The sequence below is a fragment of the Tiliqua scincoides genome, chromosome 1 (genome assembly GCF_035046505.1).
Source record: "Tiliqua scincoides isolate rTilSci1 chromosome 1, rTilSci1.hap2, whole genome shotgun sequence".
Classification (NCBI taxonomy): domain Eukaryota; kingdom Metazoa; phylum Chordata; class Lepidosauria; order Squamata; family Scincidae; genus Tiliqua; species Tiliqua scincoides.
Genome location: NC_089821.1, coordinates 249,767,229 through 249,782,935, shown reverse-complemented (window position 1 = coordinate 249,782,935; position 15,707 = coordinate 249,767,229). Strand labels below are relative to the sequence as shown.

The following is a 15,707-nucleotide window of genomic DNA, read 5'->3' as shown; positions in this document are numbered from 1 at the left end:
GTTGTTGGTCACTGTGGGAAACAGGATGCTAGACTAGATGAGCTTTTGACCTGATACAGCATGGTGGTGGTTATATTCATAAATTCTGTCATTCTTCATTACTGCCTGAGGATCCATTTTCTAGATTAAAAATTATAAACATTCTGAGTACATTTTACTGCTATGTCTGATATGTCAGAGATGATAATGGGGTGAAAGGAAATATCTTCAACTACTTTAGACTGCAATCCTATACACACTTACCTGGGAGTAACAGCCCAATCCTAAGCTTCCCGGCACCTGGAGGAACAGCGGCACAAAATGACAAGTGCTCTATCTTGTGGGCACCGGGAAGCTGCCAGAGATCTCCTCAGGAGAAGAGGACATTCATCCCCTTCCCCTGAGTAAAGGCGCAGGCCACGCTATTTTACTGGTGCAGACTTTGCCCTCGTGGGCCAGTTCCTCCCCTTGCGCCACTCTCTCCCTTCCTGGAATGCCTCCTCGCACCCCGAAAGCCCACAGCACCATCCATCTGTCTCGCCTTCCTCTGTAAAGCGTCTTTCTGACGATAGGCCCAGCACTGACTCTCACCAGCCTGGCGGTGGCATTCCTTCCTCCAAGGGTGCTGTAAACATGCCTTATGGCACGTTTACAACACCTAGCACTGGAACTCAGCACCGACGCTGTGGCCCAATAGGACTGGACCCTAAGTTGCCTTAATTAACTTTTGAGCAGACAAGCATAGAATTCTGCTGGTAGTGTAGCACAGCCATTTTCAGCCACTGTGCTGTGGCACACTGGTGTGCCGCAGATTATCTGCAGGTGTACTGCGAGACTTTGGGGGAAAGTCATTTGTTAGTAGGGCCACTGGGGGACGAGAGCCTCTGCTGGCAATGGGTGTGCCTTGTCAATTGTCAAAAAACTGATGGTGTGCCTTGTCAGCGTGCTGTGAGATGAAAAAGATTGCATGCTGTGGTGGTGGTTTGGGTAACAGGCAGCCTGCAGGAGGTAAATAAATGTATTTTAATTCTGCAAGCTTTACAGAATACTCATTCCAGCAGCGCAAGACTCCAATAGAATTAAGGCCTCATAGACAGACAGTTCAAGGCTATCTTTGAGTTAAAGTGGCTTGATGAGGACAGGATTGCTACATAATAATAATAATAATAATAATACAGGTATTTATATACCGCCTTTCTTGGTCTTTATTCAAGACTTTATTCAAGGCAGTTTACATAGGCAGGCTATTTAAATCCCCGTAGGGATTTTTACAATTGAAAGAAGGTTCTATCTTTCAAGAACCACAACATTCAGATGTTTCTTTCTGATCTGGTTTCACATTCTGGCCTCCATCCTTCCACGCTCAGAGCAGATGGGATAGCTCGGCTCAGCTTGCCAGCTGCTTCAAGGTCGCACGGTGCCGGTGGCCTCGAATTGGCGACCTTGTGGATGTTATCTTCAGGCAGACGGAGGCTCTACCCTCTAGACCAGACCTCCTGCCCCTCTAGACCAGACCTCCTGCCAAGTGAACAACAAAAATGTACCAGCAGAGTGAATCTGCTTGCATGACAATAAATGTCACCACATATTGATTGGTACTTTTGATGCATGGCTAACATGGAACATGTTCAGTGAATGAATTCATAATTGGTGGATAGTAAAGTTGTTAGCCAAAAACTCTGTGGGACTGACTGTTAGTGTTGCTACATTAGTTCTTGTTTCTGATGGTATTGCGCTTTCTGCTTTGTTATAGGAAGATTATAGGAATGCAACTACATTACCTTGGGGCAAGAGTGGTACAACCGCTACCAAAGTAGCAAGGCCATAAGACTGCCCTGTGAAAAGGAAATCGTGAATTTCCCAGTTCACAGCCCAATCCTATTCACACTTTCCTGGGAGTAAGCCCCACTGACTCTAATGAGACTTACTTCTGAGTAGACATGCATAGGATTGGGCTCTCTTGTCTCTCCCACCTAGTGACCTTAGTGAGCCATTTTATCTCAGCCCTATGTGCAAAATGTGGATAATATTGGCTTACCTATAGGGTGGTTGTAAGGATTACTAATATGATTATATGAAGTGTAGTATACTGCGTAAATGCAAAATGTTAGCTTCTAATAATAATATTTGACTGTTTTCAGCTGTACAGTGGGCCCTCCTTATCTGCTGGCTTGGCATTCGTGCATGTGCTAGTACTCTGGGGCTCCCTGGAACTCCATGCATGCACTGGAGAAATGTTTGAGAACCACTGCCATAAACTAATCTGGGAGTGCATGTCTAGGAGGAGCTTGCTGGTTCCTTGGCAACTGCTGGGGAAGTCCTGTCTCTCATACTGAGAATGGTGGCTCTCAATTCTTTTTCACCTTCCTGAGAACTACAAACTGCCTCTTGGTTACTTGAATCATCCATCTTTCCCTATCTGAAGCAGTATAACAATGTTCTCTGAATTTCTCTTTTGTTCTTTTATCATTGCATCTTGATTCTGGGCTTTGAACCCTTCTTGCCCAATGCAATTCTGCCTCTTCCTTGATTGCTCTACTCGAGTCCTATGCACTCTCCACACTTCTGAGATATTCTTGGATTGCGGCACTTGACTTTTACTTGCTCTGCAGCTTCTGAACAAGAGCCCTCTTTTTCATGGTATGCTGTCACTCGTCATGCAAATTGCATGTGCTATGACTGGAATGCTGCTTGTGCTTCAGGGTAGGAATACAGTGATCTGGTCAGGCTACATCCTGAGACAAATAATACTCCAGCACAAATATTGTGTCCTTTGTTCTCTGCTATAAACAATGTTTCTTGAAAGTTTCTTTTTGCTGTTGTAATAGCAGAAACTGCAGGCCTCAACCCTGAAAACACAACCTTAGTTGTGTCTGTGTACCTTCAGTATGTATGGCATGCTGTCACAAGTCACATACAGCATGTATGGCATGCTGTCACAAGCTTATTGAGTTGAGCTAATGTAATTTTTCACACCCGGACCCAGCACTGGAGTGCCTTTCAACAGCTGTGAAAGAATTAACCATGTTTCAAATTGGTTAGTGCTTCATTCACTAAGGGCTCAATCCTAACCAACTTTCTAGCACTGACATAGCTGTGCCAGTGTGGCTTGCACTACAACCTGCAGTGGGGAGGAGGTCAAGGGGGTCTCTTCAAGGTAAGGGCATATTTGTTATCTTACCTTGGGGCTGCATTGTGTAAGTCAGTGTTAGAAAGTTGGTTAGGATTGCTCCCTAATGTGAATTCACTTCTTTGGCATGTATTTGAATGAACTGGGTACAGATGCCCAGGTAATGCCAAATCAGGTACTGCCTCTCCAAGCTTCTGAAGGCCCTTGCGAGACCTTAGAAGCGCATTTCCAGTTTATCCAAAAACTGGAAGTGTGCTTCTAAGGCCTTCTGAAGGCCTTCAGAAGCTTTCTGAGGCTTGGGGAGGCTGCCCATGGCCTCATCAGGCCTCAGAACCTTTCAGGTACAACTGGGAGGTATAGGTCAGCCTCCTGATTGGGTGGGTCAAATACATGAGTCTTGAATCAGCAGATAAGGAAGCACAGACTGTACTCAAAGACAAATGCTCTGTACAGACATGCTGTAATCATGGGCAGCATTCATAATTATAACACCAGCAAGACTGCACCAGCAAGCATCCCTTGCCAATGTGCTTTGTCGCTTCACCACCACACCACTATCCCTGAGAGTTTGCTAAAAGGCAAATGCTGTTTCCAGAGAAAATCTTGCTATGATTTAGACCAGGGGTGCCCAAACCCTGGCCCGGGGGCCACTTGCGACGCTCGGGGGCTCCCAGTCTGGCCCACGGGGAGCACCCAGTCTCCAATGAAGCTCTGGCCCTCCAGAGACTTGCTGGAGCCCGTAGTTGCCCGACGCAACTGCTCTCAGTGTGAGGACAACCTCTCACATGAGCTGTGTGATGAGGACTCCTTCCACTACTTGCTATTTCTTGTCTGTGATGCAGCAGTGGCAGTGAAGGAAAGGCTGACCTTGCTTTGTGCCAGGCCTTTTATAGGCCTTGAGCTACTGCAAGACCTTCATTCATTCATATAAGTTCCATCTCAAATATTTTCACTTACGTAAATTTATTCAAATTTTAAATGTGAATTAATTCTTTTTTTTTTCCTGGCCCCCGACACAGTGTCAGAGAGATGATGTGGCCCTCCTGCCAAAATATTTGGACACCCCTGATTTAGACCACTGAGCATCTAGCACTTTCCATATTTTGGGGGGTAGTGCTTCCTATGTTCTCTTAGACATGCTATAATAAGTGTGGGAACAATCCACACTTGCATCAAATTTGAATAGGGCTAAAGTAATTGGTTTTCATAACCAAACTTGAAAAAAAGAGAAAGTAGTTCAGCATGGGCTTACAAAAGGTACCCTTCTGACAGTGGGATGCGTGAGAAATAGGATGTGGAGAAAATGGTTTCCACATGAGCATCTGTCATGAGGTGACTCTGGCTGCAATCCTATTCACTGACTGCTTAATCCTCTTAATCCTGGGAATATGCTCCATTGACTGTAGTGGGACTTACTTCTGAGTAGACATGCATAAGATGTCTACCTGGGATATCACTCAATAGGAAAACATGCAAATAGATCTGTTTATGGATAGCAGCAGAGAGGTGGAATGCATTAGAAAGGTGAAGGGAGTCAGTGTAGAGACATGATGCATGACTGAAACAACTGATAGGAGGAAAGATGTATTTAGGGGGAAGAGTGCTGAATGCTTTGAAGTCTAGTTAAAAGATAAATTCCCCACATACAACACTGATAACATCTGCATTTCATGGACATTTCACACACAGAGAGCCCAACTCAAGAGAGCACATCCTGCATCTGATGAAATGAACTATAGTCCATGAAAGCTTATGCTCCAGTAAATGAGTCAGCTTTAAGGTGCTACAAAAAATCTTTGTTTTGCAACTGGTTAACATGGCCATCTTGGTTCAAGTTTATTCTTTAAGTAACTTTATAGAAGGTTTAGTAACTCTGGTTTTTTGTGGGAGGGGCAAATGTATTCAGTATGTTGTTGGTGTTCAGTCGCACAGTTGTGTATAAGGCCACAAAGCTCACTAGATGGGACATGGTGAGTCATTTTAGCAGAAGACAGGAAACAATCTCTTTTACATAGAGGAAATGTGCTCAGTTTTCTGTATATTTTTCAACAATTGTTGCTATGGCGCCACAGTGATGAACTTTAAATAGTCTGGTGGTTCCCCTCTGGTTTTGGCAACAGATGTATATTTTCTCATTAAAAAATGGCATAATAAAAATTTAATCTTTTTTCCTGCAATATTTGGTTCCTGTGCGGTGAGGATCTTTATCTTGCATTTTTAGGCTGTGTACAGATGCAGCGTTTTTAGGAGGTGGGCTTGACAGCACCATTGCTGCTCACAATACATTTTTTTTCCTATCCCGCTGTGGGCTCTGAGCTGGAACAACCTAATACATGTACTGATGGAGGCTCTGGAGCTTTGTGAATTGCCTCTATTGATTTTGTTTTAAAATATTCTCGCTCCTGCATCTTCTTCTGTGCATTGCTAATGGATCTGCCGTTGTCTTTACCGTAATCAGAAGAGTCTGATCTAGAAATGCCATGTCAGAGTAATCACCCTCCACTCATGCTGGCATATGAAAGGGATCTATGGAATTTATTGTTATAGTTTGTAGAACCACTCCGGGAAAGAAAAATCATGAATCAAAGTAGCAGTTTTTAAGTGAAACATGTTGAGCTGTGAATTTCTAATCATTTTCAGAAGAGATAGCCGTTTGTGAAAGATACATGACCCAGTCCTATCCAGCTTTCCAGTGAAGCCCCAAGGTAAGGGGAAAAATGTTCCCTTACTTTGAAGAGGCCCATGTGCCTTCCACCGCTACCACAGGATGCAGTGCACACACTCTTGACACAGCTGCATCAGCACTGAAAAGTTGGATAGGATTGGACCCACAGTCATATTGGAAGCTGGAGCTTAATCTGGTGTTGGTTTCTGTAAGGAATAGATGGAGGGTTGATGGAGGGCAGTGCCTAGTGGTTAGTAACTGGTGCCTGCTCTCCGTTTCACTCGGTCAACTGGAAATAAATTAGGAAAAGCTAGTTTGTGTTGCCTGCAAAGCTAGGGAGCCGAAGCAGAAGGAGGCTATATTGGGATAATTTTTGTATCACTAGGGTAAATCCAAGCATCAGAGTGGGAAAGAGGAAGAGCATTTAGTGGGTGATATTTGACTGAGCAGAATAAGGTTTTAGCTGCCCTAGAGAGTGATGTACAAATCGATGGTAAGGCCACACCTGGAGTATTGTGTCCAGTTCTGGTCGCCGCATCTCAAAAAAGACATAGTGGAAATGGAAAAGGTGCAAAAGAGAGCGACTAAGATGATTACGGGGCTGGGGCACCTTCCTTATGAGGAAAGGCTACGGCGTTTGGGCCTCTTCAGCCTAGAAAAGAGATGCCTGAGGGGCGACATGATTGAGACATACAAAATTATGCAGGGGATGGACAGAGTGGATAGGGAGATGCTCTTTACACTCTCACATAATACCAGAACCAGGGGACATCCACTAAAATTGAGTGTTGGGCGGGTTAGGACAGACAAAAGAAAATATTTCTTTACTCAGCGTGTGGTTGGTCTGTGGAACTCCTTGCCACAGGATGTGGTGCTGGCGTCTAGCCTAGACGCCTTTAAAAGGGGATTGGACAAGTTTCTGGAGGAAAAATCCATTATGGGGTACAAGCCATGATGTGTATGCGCAACCTCCTGATTTTAGAAATGGGTTATGTCAGAATGCCAGATGCAAGGGAGGGCACCAGGATGAGGTCTCTTGTTATCTGGTGTGCTCCCTGGGGCATTTGGTGGGCCGCTGTGAGATACAGGAAGCTGGACTAGATGGGCCTATGGCCTGATCCAGTGGGGCTGTTCTTATGTTCTTATGATGGCTGGACAGATTGGAAGGGGCCATGAGCTTACCAACCACCACAATTACTGATCCAGGGGCAGTTTGCATGGTTCAGGTGCAGGCACACTATACTTCCATAAACCAAGGGGTTCTTTGGCTCATTGCAGCACATGCCAACATGGGCATAGGAACACTGCCTGCACCAGATGAATTAAGGCCGCCATCCCTCTGTATAGTTGCTGCTTAGTATTGGTGACTAAATGTGCATGGCAGGCCTTGGCAGTGACAGGCAGCAGCTGTGAGTTCCTGCAGGCAATACACCTCGAGACCTGCGTAGCCTCTTGGACAGCAGGAGAGCTCTAGCTGCTGTACTGCTACAGAAGATTCAGAAGTATGCATCCAACTCAGAAAGTTACAGTAAAGTCAGGTCTACTGGTTTTGGAAATAGTGGTATTAAACCTATTTTTCCATGGATTATTTTTCATTTGCCTTTGCTACTAGCAAATTGTATTTGGTTATGTCTTTGTTTAGTGAAGCCTAGTAGTAGTGGCACCAAAAGTGAGAAACTGGCATATGGACAGAGTGTACTCTGGCAAATGTCCAGCCTGAGTTTAGTGGTATGCATCTGAAAAACAGAGCCAGTCTTCATAGTTTCCCTGACTCTGGCAAAGGTGGCAAATGGGTGAGGATGGAAAACTGCTGGACTAGAAAAGCATTGGTGAATTTCCACACAAATAAGAAGGACCTTGTTTCTAAATATAATTGAGATGGATCTAATTCTCAAAGCCGGTTTCTGTAAGACCATATTGACAACCAACAAAATCACATTTGGAATTTTTACTTGTGAGTATCTAAGAATACTTATAGAGTAATTATTATCTTGGGAATAACTGAGTATTAATTCCATTTTGTAGATGAGGACTTCTCCATTATTCTGCCCTAAGTATTGATGGGCACGATCCAAAGAAAGTTTGATGTTTCCACACCCCATTGATTCCAGTGGGTGACTTACACACTTTCTTAAACCTCTCTCACTGAAAACGATGTGACTCCAAAGTGTACATATTTCTTCTTTCCTTTATTTACAGGGCTAATGGGGGATTGTTTTGTTTTTCACAGGAGACTGCTGGCTCCTGGCAGCTATTGCGTCTCTCACTTTGAATGAAGAGGTTTTGGCTAGAGTTGTTCCCAGTGACCAGAGTTTCCAGGACAGATATGCAGGAATCTTCCACTTCCAGGTACTGCAGACACTGGCTTCTTCCTTTTTCTGATGCAATATGAAGGAATGCATTGAGTGAGGACTTTTCCTGGCAAAGGTTATTTTTTCCCATGTGGGCAAAACAGCTTTCTCTTTAATATTTTCTATCAAGTGACATCCCCATTTCTATGTAACAGAAAGAGGTGGATCTCGCCTTTCTGGCTTGCTGTGCTAGGAAAAGACCAGCCTGCTGCTATCTTAATTCTATATTGTGTACATTTGAGAACTAGAGTAGAGACAGTGAATCCACAACTACAGTGGAAACTGGAATGGGGGCTTCTGGAGATATCAGGGAACTCAGAATTGGGAACGGGATAGGCACAAAGGGATATGTGATGTGTCTGATGATACTGGGTTTTATTCTAACTTATGCTTGCACAGTGGTGTGACTTCATCCCTTCTTTCCCACAGCAGGTCCCAAGTTGCCCCCAAAACAGATCATAAAGGTTGAGGGACCCTCAGAAAAGAGGTGGGATGAGGTGCAAGGAGACCCCTAACCAGTTACAAGTCTCTTTCCCCCTCCTCTTGCAACTTTCCACGCCTCATTCCACCCCATTCCCAAAGTCTCTCCAATCCTTTAGAATGGCTGTTGGAGGGACAGCTGCGGGGAGGGAGGGATGGGGAAATTGGATATAACCCAGTGTTATATAATTATGAATATTTGTATTCCACTTTTCAACAAAGAAGTTCACAGAGCTGTATACAGAGAAAATCAAATAACTAAATGACTCTCAAAAGGACTCACAATCTAAAAGATGCAGAAGAATCACCAGCAAACAGCAGCTAGAAAAGACACAGTGCTGGAGTGAAAAGAACAGTTACTCTTCTCCACAAAATATAAGAGGAGCACCACTCAGAAAAATGTTCCTTTTTGCCTAGTTAGCAGAGTAAGGGACACCAGCCAGTAGGTGTCTGAAACACTAGTGCAATCACTTTTCACACTGCTTTTCCAGAATGTGAAAAATCTACGCAAAGAGCCCAGTCCTATCCAACTTTCCTATGCCAGTTCAGCCACAATGCAGCCCCATACTTAGGGAGCAACTTTTCCTTACCTTGAGGATGCCTCGATTGCCCTCCCCCACTACGTGGTGTAGCACATGTTCCATTGGCACTGGAAAGCTGGAAAGGATCGGGCCCTTAGTGAGCCAAGAACTACAGTATACAAGCAGCCTGGAGTGTTTATATTTTTAAAATGAATAAATACAACTTACAAAACTCCACAAAAACAAACATTTTCCAAATGTGATGACTGTGTTACCATTGGTAACTTTCGTCCTGCATGTTTGCTTGAAGGTATTTTCACCCCAGATGGCCAAAGAAGTAGCTATGTACAAGGTGGCAAGCCTTTGAGTGTCAGAACTCTGTATCAAAACATATTCAATACTCATTAAAGCGTACAAATGTCTAAATTTACTTCACCGCTAGAAAGTGCCACCTGTTTTCAACTACTGTCGAGAGGAAGACTCCAGTGCACATTGTTAAATATTGACCGGCTCGTTTACTTTCTTCCTTTCAGTTCTGGCAGTATGGGGAGTGGGTGGATGTTGTTGTGGATGACCGGCTCCCCACCAAAAATGGAGAACTCCTCTTTGTTCACTCAGCAGAAGGAACTGAGTTCTGGAGCGCCCTGCTAGAGAAAGCCTATGCCAAGTAAGTGGAGGGCATCATGAACATGATTCCACTTAATATAATTTTAAAAGTCTGCTTCCTAATATCTGACCCATGTGCCCCAAGTTAGGAAGTAACAACTGGTGTAGGATTTAGAGAACACTGGAAAAGTAGTTTCTATAATACAGGGGTGGCCCCATATCCATGGATCCCATATCCACTGTTTCAATTATAATATAATAATAATAATAATATACAGTATTTATATACCGCCTTTCTTGGTCTTTATTCAAGACTTTATTCAAGGCGGTTTACATAGGCAGGCTTATTAAATCCACGCAGGGATTTTTACAAATTGAAAGAAGGTTCTTTCTTTCAAGAACCACTACATTCAAGGTGTTACACTCCGATCTGGTTTAACATTCTGGCCTCCATCCTCCCACGCTCCAAGCAGATGGAACAGCTCAGCTGCAGCTTGCCAGCTGCTTCAAGGTCGCACGGTGCCGGTGGCCTCGAACTGGCGATCTTGTGGATGTTAATCTTCAGGCAAATGGAGGCTCTACCCTCTAGACCAGACCTCCTGAGTCAGATCCATGAGTCAGATCCGTAGGCACCCCCATGAGCACTCCCTGAGTTCCCCCTTATAAAGCGGAGGCCTTATAAGGCATTAAAAAGGCATTTCCGGTTTTGACGAAAAACCAGAAGTCACTTTTTTCTTTAAAAAGTCATTCTGAGGCCCACAGAGGTCGCAGGCAGATGCGTGTGGCCTCTGTGGGGCCTAGAATACCCTCTGGAGGTGAGGGGAGCATGGCTCCCCTCCCTTCAGAGGGCAGGTGTGGGGTGTTCTCAGTATCCACAGTTTCATGTAACCACAGGGGGATCCAGAATAGAACCCCCATGGATACAGGGGTGCACCTGTACAGATATTTCTGTTCTTATCATTTTAACACCTGCAGATATAATTGAGAGTGTCCAGCAACTTTGTCTGCAAACAGAAGAAACTGACTATAACTGACCAAATTAGAGGGAAAAAAAGACCTGGGGCATAGCAAGACATGAAGCAGATGATCTGTGATCAGGATATGTCCTACTGTTTTGTAAAGGAGCAGTAGCACCTGTAGAAGAGAGCACAGATGTGGGGCCAAGGGGCTAGGACAGGGGGATTTAGCTTCTTCATGCTGTTTTCCCAATTATAATGCCTCCGCCCTCCCCCCAGAGCTGCTGTTTGCCCCAGAGGATTATGCCTGTCCTGCTGAGAAGACACTTGAACTATAAAAATGTCTTGGTTGCCTCATTTATAGGCTGAATGGATCCTATGAGGCACTCTCTGGGGGAAGCACCACCGAGGGCTTTGAGGACTTCACCGGTGGAATTGCGGAGTGGTATGAGCTGAAGAAAGCACCACCTAACCTTTTCAAAATTATCCAGAAGGCTCTTCAAAAAGGTTCTCTCCTTGGATGTTCTATTGATGTGAGTCAGCACTCACTTCTAAACACTGAGCAGTTGGCACTATTTTCTGGATGAGTAACTACCAGATAGCAAGAGGGCTGGAAATCCATGCTAGGGCAAAGTATCTGTCCCTGGAATGCTGGAACCTCCACCCTTACACTTCTGTCAGGAGTGGTTGGTGTGGCTTTGGACTAGACTCAGTGCCTCTTATAGGCCAAAAAGGAGGCCAGGCCCTATTCTCAGCATTTCCATGGTTCAGTGCACCAAATTGTTGTGCTGTACAGGATCAGGGAGGATGCCCTTGAGCAGGGCAAAGGTGTCAGAGTATGTTCAAATGAAGAGATTGACAGAGGATTCAGGACAGATAAAAGAAAGTGATCCTTCACATAGTGTCTGATCAAGTTATGGCATTCTGCCACAAGTGTGGTGGCAATGGCTGCTAATCTAGATGTTGAAGGGGGATTAGCACTATCACAGAGGGTAGGGTTGCTTTACCCTGCACATGCCTGATCTCATCTGATCTCAGAAGCTAAGCAGAGTCAGGCCTGGTTAGTACTTGGATGGGAGACCGCCTGGAAATACCGGGTGCTGTAGGCTTATACCATAGTCTTTCGAGACTGAAGGTTGCCAACCAGAGAGTAGGTGTGTTGGCAGCTATAAGTCACCATGGCGAGAGAGAGCCTCCATCTTCAAAGGCAATATGCTACTGTCTGGGAGCAGTGTTGCAGTCCCTCTCACCAAGCCCCTGGGAGGTCCTACCCCATGTGTATAACCATTGAACCCTGTGTTACGATCACATGAGTAGCACACTGTTACCAACTCACTCACCCCTCAGTGAGCACTGCAGCCAGTAGGTGGGCCACAGTCAGATCCTGCAATTATTGGGGTACTTGTGCCTCTCCCAAGGCTGTCCTCCTGGTTGCTGGAGTGACAAGGACACCAGAGAGGCAGGCTCTGGGCAGGAAAGTGGCCAGGGCCGCACATCTCCAAAAGGCAGGCACAGTAAAAAAGGTTTAGTCAGTGCCAGCAGGATGCAAGGCTGAGGGTTCAGTCTCCACAGCCATTGGAGAAGCTGGAAACCTGAATGGAGAGGGAGGAGGACCCCTGTGCTGGGCCACAGTCTGAGGAGCCCCACAGCTGCAATTCTCGTCCTTGGGGGACATGGGTGGGCTGGGAGGTGGGAAATGCTGCCATCACACTGTAATTGGGGACTTCCCAGAAGCAACTGGTTGGGTTAGAGTATGAAACAGGATGATGGTTGAACCTTTAGTTTGATCCAGCAGAGCTGCTCTTAGGTTCTTATTGTCCCCACAGCTCTACTTGAACTATAATGCTGGACCCTGTGAGTCTTGCCTCTGCATAGCAGCTCATGGGATTAAGACCTCAGCATAAAGTGGGCTCTTTGCATGAAACATGAGATACCACCACTACATGTCATTTCACCCTGAAATATATTCTGCCCTGTCCTTAGTCTAGCACCTCCACTCTACCCCATCATCAGAATCGCTGGTTGGCACAGTTTAACTCTGTAACAGCCCAATCCTATGCCTACCTATTCAGAAGTCCCATTAGTGTCAATGGGGCTTACTCCCAGATAAGTGGGGATAGGATTGGGCTGTCAATCTGCAGATAAAAACTACCAATAGATCCTTAAACATGAGCGAATCAGAAGCCCCCATGCTTTATGGTAGCAGAAATTGATCCTTGGTATTGTATGAATTTCAGACTAGATTGATGAATGGGCTCCTTTCCAAAAAGATGTTGTTAACGCATGACTGAAAGCTTGGTGTGTCATTTCTATAAACGAAAGGCAGAAATTCCAGGAAGGAGCTTGAGCAGTGGCTTAAAGGGCTTGAAAAATTAATCCATTCCTTTTAAGACAAAATAATTTATTTTGAAAGAAATATGACAGAGAAAGCAAAAGGCCTAAGGATAGGAACTCGAGGCCAAGAATGCAAATCTTGAGCAGATAAAATACATTTGGAAGAAACAAGAACAGGCTAAGTATTATCAGTATGGTAGCAGGCTGTGACAAATTCTCTAAGGGGATGTGAGTGTCCTTTTTATTTTTAGAGATTGGGAGCAGTTGTTTAAAATTCACTTCACAACACAAATATTTCCAAATCAAGGCAAGACAAACCAGGCCAAAGACACAGTAATAAAAGATTCTGTTACTTTAAGTAGGTTTGCCCAGCAGTTTGTACTTCCTTGGATTTCCTGTTTTCAGCCTACCAAGAAAAATCTATGTCCCTGTTGCAGCCGACCAATAATCCACATATGCAACAACTGTATTGATCACTTAGTGCATGGTTCCCAAATTTACCTGGGTCATGGCACCCCTGCAGCCTCTTCTTCCTGGCTAAGCTGGGTGATGCCATTTTGGATCTCATGAGATGGTGGTGCCCAAACCTTCTGAGATTTTGCAAGATCCAAGATGTTGGAGCCTAATCTAGAGAAAAAAGTGAGCAAGAATTCCTGACTATGACTTTTTAAGAAATCGCATACAGAAAAAATGGTGGTTGTGTGCATATGGGACCAGCACTGGTCAGTGTAATTCAGGGCTTTTCAAACTGGTGCGTCGTGATGCCCAACCTGAAGGCCCTGGCCTCTTCCCACTTAGGGGCAGGGACAGCAAGGAGGCAGGGGGAAGCAATGATGCAGTCCCCAGGATCGCATTGCTAAGGGGGCTGCAGGGTCTTGGCTGGACTTACCAGAGCCTCCTGCAGCCTCCCAGAGGTGTGGGGAGCCCTGTGCAAGCATCTGCAGGGCTCCCCAGCTTTCTAAAAGTGAAAGTGCAGCGATTGCGTTCCACTTCTGGTTTTGTGGAGGTGGAACGTGATCACTGCGCTTTCACTTTTGAAGATATGGGGAGCCCTGCAGGCACTTGCACAGGACTTCCCGCACCCCCGGGAGGTTGCAGGAGGCTCTGGTAACTCCAGCCAAGGCCTTCCAGCCCCCTTAGCGACTTGATCCTGGGAGTCGCGTCGCTGATTCTCCCCCTCCCTTGCAAGGACTTGCTGTGGGGCTCAAACTCCTTCGGAGTTTGAAAACCGCTGGTATAAGTGATCAAGACCTACCAAGTGTGGATTTAGAAGCAACAGCACTTGCCTCTTTCCTAAATTCCTACCAGCTGTAGGCCCTACTGTGATCTATAAAAGAAGGTGTCTGGGTTTCATATACTTCTGCTTTTCCACCATGCTGCTAGCTGAAATTCAGCCTCTTTTAAATAGGAGAGATTTGTTTTGATTAAGCCAAGTGTCAAGTCTCTTTCCATTTAGAAAACGAAGGAGACAGATGAGATATGCAAGGCTGAGTTCTTGTAGTGCAGTGAAGCTTGAAAGGTGGTTGATCAGTGAGAGATCTAAGGGCATCACATGTTATGAGATGAGCATGCTCTCATTTTATTTTGTCCATGCTTATCTCCATGGTGAATACTGTAATGTTTGGAAGGAAAACAAGTGTCTGAATTGTGGGTCCTATGTGTGTGCTCACTGCATATTTTCAAACATACATTTTCTCACTACTTGGAGATATGTGTTGGGTAAATGGGAATCTTTTTCCCACTGTGCTTGAAACATTCTTTGCAGCATAATCCTGTGCATGTTTGCTCAGAAGTAAGTTCTACTGTGTTCAAGGGGATTTATTCTCATGTAAGTGTGTTTTATGATTGCAGCCTTACAGTTGCATTATTGCCTTTGCACCTTTACCTCTTTTGTGCATACTCCAGCCGCTGTATCTCTAGTGGCAATGTATCTGGTATTACTATTAAAGCAGAAGTCCCTTGAATAATGGTTTTCACAGTGTCTTCTGGAAACACTTCATGCATTGCTTTGCTCACCATGGAACCCCAGTGTGTTGCAGCTGATGCTGGGGCAGGTGGTTCTAAGGCTTCTGTTCATTAATGGTACCTGCCCTGCCTGTTGTGTGCCACTCTTGCCTTGTGTAAACTGCAGGTGAACCCTAGAACATCCCACCACTTTCCTGAAGCTACACATGACAGGGGAGATGGTAGGCAAGCTGTCTTTTGGCGAAGCTTGTCTGCCATTCATAAACTTATCACTGAGGAACTCCTAATGAGCTTCCAGGGAACCATATGGTAGAGTTCTTCAGGATGCTGTTGAAAACCACTGTCCTGTAAAAGCTCAGTGAATAGTTATCAGCACAAGGTGAATATAGAGGATTCATGGTTGCTGTATCTGATTACTGCTACTAGCTACCTTCTTGATGCAGAGTTCAGTGTCACTGAGAAGCATCCTACATCAAGAAGGTTTGGTCTGCTAAAAGACATTGCTTAAGTTATTTTTATATTGCCAACATGTAATTTGGATATTGGTTGCATCCTGCAACTAAGCTTCTGCTGTCTTCTCAGAAAAAAAACACTACTAAATACCTTTGTTTGCAGATCACAAGTGCTGCTGAGACGGAGGCCGTCACAACGCAGAAGTTGGTCAAAGGGCATGCATACTCTGTAACCGGTGCAGAAGAGGTAACCTCTCTGACTTGGGAA

The 15,707-nt window shown here is 45.0% G+C and overlaps 1 protein-coding gene and 1 pseudogene across 1 annotated transcript in view; both read left to right on the top strand.

Moving 5' to 3' along the window:
• Window positions 1–15,707, top strand: part of CAPN2 (calpain 2) — a 56,262-nt gene that overhangs the window by 8,602 nt on the left and 31,953 nt on the right. The window contains exons 3-6 of the mRNA XM_066618710.1: window positions 8,005–8,123; window positions 9,660–9,793; window positions 11,053–11,221; window positions 15,603–15,686. Coding sequence (XP_066474807.1) covers window positions 8,005–8,123; window positions 9,660–9,793; window positions 11,053–11,221; window positions 15,603–15,686 — 506 coding nt within the window. The remainder of the gene's footprint in view (window positions 1–8,004; window positions 8,124–9,659; window positions 9,794–11,052; window positions 11,222–15,602; window positions 15,687–15,707) is intronic.
• On the top strand, window positions 11,679–11,797 carry LOC136637073 (5S ribosomal RNA; annotated as a pseudogene).